The sequence below is a fragment of the Falco biarmicus genome, chromosome 16 (genome assembly GCF_023638135.1).
Source record: "Falco biarmicus isolate bFalBia1 chromosome 16, bFalBia1.pri, whole genome shotgun sequence".
Classification (NCBI taxonomy): Eukaryota; Metazoa; Chordata; class Aves; order Falconiformes; family Falconidae; genus Falco; species Falco biarmicus.
The window spans coordinates 7928007-7936068 of NC_079303.1; the positions used below are offsets into that span (position 1 = coordinate 7928007).

Genomic DNA, 8062 nt, shown 5'->3' on the forward strand with positions numbered 1-8062 from the left:
TTTTAAGGTCCAGGTAGACAGTATCCACAGCCTTTCCCTCATCCACTAGGCAGGTCACCTTGTTACAGATTTGCTAATAAGTTAAGATTGATTGACTTTATTTGGTTTTATAAAATCATTTTTAATAGAAATATAGAGGGTTAAGAAATATATTTTAATGAAACTTATAGTTGCACAGTAAAAGCTATTATGAAATCCTTTGTACAGTCCCGTACCAAGGCCAGAAGAATGGGCTAGTATCAGTGTTTAAAACTTAGGTAATAAATTTAGGGTTTGAAAGGTTTCTTTGTAGTAACTAGTCTTCCGTATGTAGAAAGTGTATTGAAATGTCAGAATATAGGATTAATGGGAACTGGGGAGAGTCGACTGGAACAGCTTGTAGTTACCTGCCAAGAAACCATGAACTTTAGTAAAAGGTAATTCTGGCAGGGGGAGATCGCAACCACCGACTCATATACCACCTACCGAAATCGTACCCCAGACCCATTTCTGGACCTTTCTAACCTTTACTGCGCAGAATCGGATATGGGAGGCGAATATGTTATATGACCTTCGGGAAATATCATGGTTATGCATGATTACTTAATGAATATGTATGAATAAGTTCTATATATGGTGTCTGATTTTGAAAGTTGGTGTGCATTGATCGTTAGAAGACTCACTCACGCACCCGGCCGTTAATAAAGAAGTGTCTGCTTATCTGCATCACATTGGTGTCAATAAGTTCTTCATTCCGAGATTTCGGTAACAACCTTGTCACAGAAGGAGATCAGATTCATCAAGCAGGACCTGCTTTCCATAAACCAGTGCTGGCTGGGCATGACCTCCTGGTTTTCCAGCACCTGCTCCTTGGTGGTGCTCAGGACGATCAGCTCCACAACCTTCCCTGGCACTAACATCAGGTTGACAGGCCTCTAGTTATTCTCCTTGCTGCCTGTCTTGTAGGTGGGCACCACTTGACTAACCTTCAGTCTTCATGGACCTCCCCAGTTAGCCAGCACTGTTGAAAGTCATCGCTGTGGTGAGGCAATAGAGAATCAGACCAATGATTTTCAAAGGGTTCCTAGATCATGGGATGTCCATTGTCAAGGACAATTGTCAATCAAAAGGACCTTGTCCTTCCTGGACATCAACTACAGCTGAACCACAACTCTGCTGGTGATGCAGAGACATCACAGCAGCAATGCCCTCTCCTGCCAGCACTGCACAGTCCAGCCCTGCATCTCTCTGGTCCCAAGGACAGCATGGTTTGCTCTCATTAGGGACATCTCATTTCACCGTCACAGTGACCTCTGTCCCCCACGCCAGCATGCTCTGCAGTAAAACATTTTGCTTTCCTCGGACCTTGGACACTTGGTACCCATTATTATTTTTTTTTTGTTACATGTCTGAGCTTGGCCCTGGGGACACAGGTGCGGTTCAGGGTAACTCTGCTGTGAAATAACCTAAATCAGGGAGAGGAATGGGAAAAAGTCTTATTTAACCAGCGTGAGGAAGCCTTAGGATCAATAACCTCACATCCTATTGGGGAATTTAGAGATCCTGTGGGTTTACATGGCAAGGGTTTGTGGTGGTCACGGTGTTTGTAGATCTGGCAGAGGTGAGAAGAGATCAAGAGCTGACTCCATGGGCATAAAAGACACTTTCATTTGACTCCAAAGTGGACCAGACACTACCCAAACCTGATCCAAAAAGCAATTCTAGTGGTATGTCTGTAATAACCTAAGGCAAAAAGGACAAAACACAAAGGGAGAGGAGTGAGAATTATGTGAGAGAACAACCCTATAGACATCAAGGCGAGTGAAGAAGGAGGGGAGCAGTGAGACAGAGGCTTGGATCCTATCAAGACAGAGGCTTGGTGGGATCCTACAAGCCAGTGGTCAAGTAGACCACCTGCTGACAGTCACAGGAAAATACAGTAACAATGCTCCTTTAGGTGTCTGCAGATTCTTTGCATCAGCGTTCTAGCACAGCTGCCAGATGGGCCAACAGCTGTGATGCTCAACTGGATCTAAAATCCTGCATCATTTGTGTCCACCTTGGTTCTAGAAGCAAAGGAATGTTGGAGTCTCATCTCCTACGGGGAGTGAGGCAGGAGAGCAGCAGAGTTCAGGTGCCAGGTCACACACTGGCAGGCAGTGGCTTGTGCAGAAGGAGTGAAAACTCCTTAGGATTCGCTGAAATTGTCTCACAAGTATAAACTCCATTTTGAATGTTGGAACTGCTGGAGGCTGCTGTCCTTGCAGAGCAGCTGTGCTGAGCTCTGCCACCTGCCTTGGTACTTGGCTCCATCAGTGTCACAGCTCTGTCTGCAACAGCACTGGCAACAGTTGCCTCTGCGTGGGCCCCTGGCTGAGGGCACTGCTGCACATCTGGGCTGAAGCCCCCCAGCTGTGGCACCAGCCCAGCTCTGCCTGGCCATAAGGCAACCTGGTACCAAGTGTCCCCGAGCCCGTGGGTGCAAAGGCTTTGCTTCAGAGCAGAGACCTGGCCTGGGCAAAGGAGAGCTGAGTCTTTGTACCCCTAGGACTATGCAATGAGGTGCTTCAATTGACTCTGCAATGCTTACTGAAGCACTGAAGACATCCTCCCCGCCCCTGCCTGTAGAACCACCAGACACACACATACACAGACGCTGTTTAGGAGTACTTAGATCCTTTGCTGCAGTCTTCCTGTTATCCTGTCTCATAATGGGTTAACAAAAGTTGATACTCATGCACAAAACTATTTCCTAATCAGAGAAATGCCACTGCTGGACAGAAGTGTCTCTACCCAGCTGAGGCAGGGAGCATCAGTGATTGCATCCGGCTGTTCCCCAGCAGGTTCCTGTGCAGCCCCAGGGGCACCTGGAGGAGCCCAGAGGGGCAGAGAAGGGAGGCAGGGAGAGCTCAAAAGCAGACCTTGGTGGGAGGATGCTCTGAGCTCACTGTTGGAGAAATCTGCACAGCCCCTGACCCGGTAAGTCTGTGGCTGCAGGGCAATGCCTCTGCAGTTCCTAGCCGGGTCTGCAGCAGCTGGGGCACCCCCAGCCTGTGGGACCGTGTGGGAGCCTTTTGCTGTGGAGGAGGCCAGTGTGCTGCAGAGCAGGGCTTCCCTGCTGCAGCGTGGGAGGGCCAGGGCATGTGGGCTGCCTTGTGCCAGGGCCGGCTGCAGGGCTGTGAAGGTGGCTGTGCAGGCAGGGGTGCCCAGGGCTGTCCTTGCCAGCAGGGTCCCTGCAGCCCAGGGGGCTGTGTGCTGGGGCAGGGGCTCTGCCGCCTGCCAGGGGCAGCTCTCAGCCTGCTGGGGAGCTTCCCACAGCTCGGTGGTGACACCGAGTGACACTCAGTAGGGAAGGATTCCATTTCTTTTGCTTGGATGCTGCATGGTTCAGGGCTGCTCTCAGATCTAGTTTACCCTGCGGATATGTCTGGAAGAAAGATTTCATGAGGAAGTTCAGGGCAGAGTTTGCTATCATAATACACGGCTCTCCTCAGTCTTTGTTCTCGGATTCCTGCTCTTGGGGGCAGGAGCGGGAAAGGAGAGATGGAAAAGGAGATCTCTAGTTGGAAGAAGTCCCTGAGACTCCTAGCTGGAACTGTGAGTGATAAGGAGCTTCGAAGTGCCCTCAGCCACTCCTCTGTCTATGAACAGGAGCAGCAGCATCTTCGCTGGAGCCGTCAGGGTCGTTTAGAGCTGCACTTTCCCTCTGCAGACAGGACTCTGTGCCCAGCCAGTGCCCTGCAGACAGGCAGGTTTGTGTGGGGCCAGTGCACAGAGGCTGGGATGGGGTCTGTGAGCACCGACAGGGAAAGACCTGGCACAGGGAAACACCTCCCAGGAGGGAAATCCTGTGCAGGTGGGATAATATCAGGGACTGAGGGAGCCCTTCCTCTGAGGCATCCCCCTGGCCTGCTCTCCCCCCAGCAAAGCCTCTGTCCTCAGGGCTGGGGGTCCCGAGGAATGAGCCACCCCCCCTGCAGCCAGAGCTCCAGCAGAGTCGCGGGGCAGCTCTCCAGCCACGTGCCCCGGTCCCTCTGCAGAGCACAGGGGCTGAGAGCAGCTGCCCGGCAATTTTGGTGTGTGGGAGATGGCGAGCAGAGCTGGGCAAGGGCAACGCTGCCCTCAGTGCCCGGCACACTCGTCCTGGCCTCTCTCAGACGCACCCTCACTCTGTTTTGCCTCCTTTCTCCATTGTCTCTGTTATTTGTTACTGTTCCCTTGCTCTTGCTGTCAGACTCTCTGGGGATGGGTGTTTCAGCTGCAGAGTCACACACTGATCTTGTGGGTCCATTCCTGCAGCTGTGTCCATGGGAACAAGTGTCCCAGCTTTCCTGCCACCTGGGGGGCTGTGGGCAATGCCCTCTGTGGGGATGGGCATTGAGCTTTTTTTTCTCTGAGTCAGATGTTATATTGATGACTCCTGCCTATATACTTGAAATTTGCTTCCAAGCAGTGAGTTGCCCTGCAGAATGCAAACCTTTCCTGTTGCACCCTTCATGATCTGAAAGCCTCACAGAGAATTGCAGGGATGCTGTGACAGAGAAAATGCTGTTGGGTGGGTGAAATGAGCCCTGTGTGTCCTTGACTGCAAGTGGGGTGCTGAGACCTCAAGAAATGGTGAGGTGTCTGTGGTGGGTCAGGCTGCTCTCAGCGGTGCCTGGTGGATTTTCAGGGTGACATGGCAGTGTGGTCACCCTCCACCTTAGGAAGGTACAAGCCCAGAGACACTGGGAACCAGATAGACAGACCACCTCCCTGCACTGGGCACTCACACACAGGCAATCCTCTTGCCTCACAGACCTCTCTGTGTTACCGAAATCTCGGAATAAAGAACTTATCGACACCAATGTGATGTAGATAAGCAGACACTTCTTTACGGGTGCGTGAGCGAGTCCTCTCACGATCAACGCACACCAAGTCTCAAAATTAGACACCATATATAGAACTTATTCATACATATTCATTAAGTATTCATGCACAACCATGATATTTCCCGTAAATCATTAACATACTCTCCTCCTATATCCGATTCTGCGCAGTAGAGCTTAGAAAGGTCCAGAAATGGGTCTGGGGTACGATTTCGGTAGGTGGTATATGAGTCGGTGGTTGCGATCTCCCCCTGCCGGAATTACCTTTTACTAAAGTTCACGGTTTCTTGGCAGGTAACCACAAGCTGTTCCAGTCGACTATCCCCAGTTTCCATTCATCTCATATTCTGACATTTCAACACACCTTCTACATACAGAAGACTGGTCAAATACAAAGAAACCTTTCAAACCCTGAAGTTATTACCTAAGTTTTAACAATGGTTCTAGGCCATTCTTCTAGCCGTGGTACGGGACGTACAGAGGATCTCATAGCAGCTTTTACTGTGCAACTATAAGTTTCATTAAAATATATTTCTTATGCTTCTATATTTCTATTCTATAAAATAATTTTATAAAATCAAATAATCAATCAAATAGTCAATCAATCTTAACTTATTAGCAAATCTATAACAACTGTGTTCCACCTGATGGAAGAAGAAATGCTGAGAGTTTCTGACATCCAAGAATACTCACCAAAAAGAGAGAGGGTAGAGATTTTAAACAATAATTGAATATTCTCAAAGTGTCTCCACCATTCCCATTCTGTAGCTCTGGCAGTGCAGATGCTGACAGGCATTTCTACTCTGGCACTGCTTTCACATGACAAAGTTGACATCAGGACTGGTCCCTGCCCCCCCACCCCCTTCTGCGGAGTGGGGCTGACTGATAAAGAGCCCGAGGGCAGATGCCCTGCTCTTCATCACCCACAGGACCAGCACCAAGCAGGCCTCCAGCCACACAACTGAAGAAAGGTCTGCTACGAAGAGTAAAGGATGTCTGTGTATGACAGGGGATGGTCTGGGGAAATGGTGTTGATTTTGCTTAGAGAAGTCTCCCTTGACTTGTCACTGTATTTTTTTCCTGTAACAGCTCCCCATGCCCAGAGGCAGCAGATGTCCAACAGCAGCTCCATCACCCACTTCCTCCTCCTGGCATTGGCAGACACACGGGAGCTGCAGCGCTTGACCTTCTGGCTCTTCCTGGGCATCTACCTGGCTGCCCTCATGGCCAATGGCCTCATCATCACCATCGTAGCCTGTTACCAAATCCTTCACACCCCCATGTACTTCTTCCTCCTCAACCTGTCCCTTCTTGACCTGGGCTCCATCTCCACCACTCTCCCCAAAGCCATGGCAAACTCCCTCTGGGATACCAGGGACATCTCCTATGCAGGATGTGCTACACAGGTCTTTCTGATTGTCTTTTTCGTTTCAGCAGAGTATTCCCTCCTCACCGTCATGGCGTATGACCGCTACGTGGCCATCTGCCAGCCCCTGCACTACGGGACCCTGCTGGGCAGCAGAGCTTGTGTCCACATGGCAGCAGCTGCCTGGGGCACTGGGTTTCTCAATGCTGCGCTGCACACGGCCAATACACTGTCATTGCCACTCTGCCAAGGCAATGCTGTGGGACAGTTCTTTTGTGAAATCCCACAGATCCTCAAGCTCTCCTGCTCACAGGCCTACCTCAGGGAAATATGGCTTCTTGTGCTTGGTACATTCCTAGGCTTTGGTTGTTTTGTTTCCATTCTGCTGTCCTATGTGCAGATCTTCAGGGCTGTGTTGAGGATCCCCTCTGAGCAAGGACGGCACAAAGCCTTTTCCACGTGCCTTCCTCACCTGGCTGTGGTCTCCCTCTTTGTCAGCACTGGCATGTTTGCCTACCTAAAGCCCCCCTCCATCTCCTCCACATCCCTGGACCTGGTTGTGACAGTTCTGTATGCAGTGGTTCCTCCAGCAGTTAACCCCCTCATCTACAGCATGAGGAACCAGGAGCTGAAGGGCGCACTGAAGAAGATGATGCAGTCAGGTGTGTCTCAGAAGCAATAAGCTGCCCGTTTTTTCACAAGGCATTTCCAATTCCTCTCTGAAATCTCTTGTGCACTTGAGATCTGTACTTGGAAACTGGATGCTTCTACTCTCAGCAGTGACCAGTTCCTTCTCTGTGAAACATCTGGGGTGATAGTCCTGCAGGTCAAGGAGCTGCCAGCACAGGGAAGCTGAGACCAGGGCGGGTGGACAGATGGCTGTCCTCAGTCTGCACAAAGGGACTGTCTCTTTGCCTCTCAGGATCCACCTGATGGCACCTGGAGTGCAGCAGAAATGACAGTGCCAAAACCACTCCTCAGCTGTGGTGGGGCAACCAGAACAAAATACACAGAGAAAAATCCCCTCAACTCCGCTCTGTAGTGGGATGAATTGGAGGTGACAATGCTGAAAAGCCCTTTGATGCCCTGAGTGGATTTAATCTTCCGTCACCCCATGTTCCTATTACCTGTTGTAATAGGGCAGGACTGACTCCTCCAGAGCCCACAGCAGAGCCCCCTGCTTCCTGTACTCCCTCAGTCAGAACCAATTCTTGAGATGGACCTGCCAAAGGTCCTCCAAAAAGCGGAGAGGCCATTTCAGTGGGCTTTCTCCGAGAAAGGTGTTAGGTTTTAATCAGAGAAGTCTTGCCTAATATCTCATTATATATTCCTTCATGGAGAGTCCCCAGGCCCAGAGGCAGCAGACGCCCAAAAGCAGCTCTGTCACCCAGTTCCTCCTCCTGGCATTGGCAGACACATGGGAGCTGTAGCTCTTGCACTACTGGCTCTTGCTGGGCATCTACCTGGCTGCCCTCATGGCCAACAGCCTCATCATCATCCCTGTAATCTGTGTCCCTGGTGCAGCAGGAGGTGCCTGGGGAGCCCCCAGGCCAGCAGCCTGGTGCTGGGGACAGGGACTGGCCCAGAGGGGCTGCCAGGGGTGGGCAATCAGGGTCTGTGTGAGAGAAGAGCAGCAGACAGAGGGAGACACTGGCCTCTGTCCCCTCATGCCATGGCTGGTGCCAGCCCTGGGGCTGACTGGCAAGATGAGACACCTCTCTTCTCACCAGTATCTGCTGTGCCTTTCAGAGAGGCTGGGTCTTTGGGATGAGTGCCCAGAGCTCTGCAGCCCCCTTTGGGTGGGCAATTGCATGGGGCCAGCCCAGCGTGGGCTGCTGTGTCTGCCTGG

The 8062-nt window shown here is 51.1% G+C and overlaps 1 protein-coding gene across 1 annotated transcript; it reads left to right on the forward strand.

Moving 5' to 3' along the window:
• Window positions 1-5959: 5959 nt before the first annotated feature.
• LOC130159829 (olfactory receptor 14C36-like) lies at window positions 5960-6895 on the forward strand. The gene has a single exon (XM_056361869.1). The coding sequence runs from the start codon at window positions 5960-5962 to the stop codon at window positions 6893-6895; it is 936 nt and encodes a 311-aa protein (XP_056217844.1).
• The last annotated feature ends 1167 nt before the right edge of the window (window positions 6896-8062 follow it).

What these genes read in the sequence shown, in the direction of transcription:
- LOC130159829 (XM_056361869.1), top strand. Translation starts at nt 5,960, where the DNA reads ATGTCCAACAGCAGCTCCATCACCCACTTCCTCCTCCTGGCATTGGCA.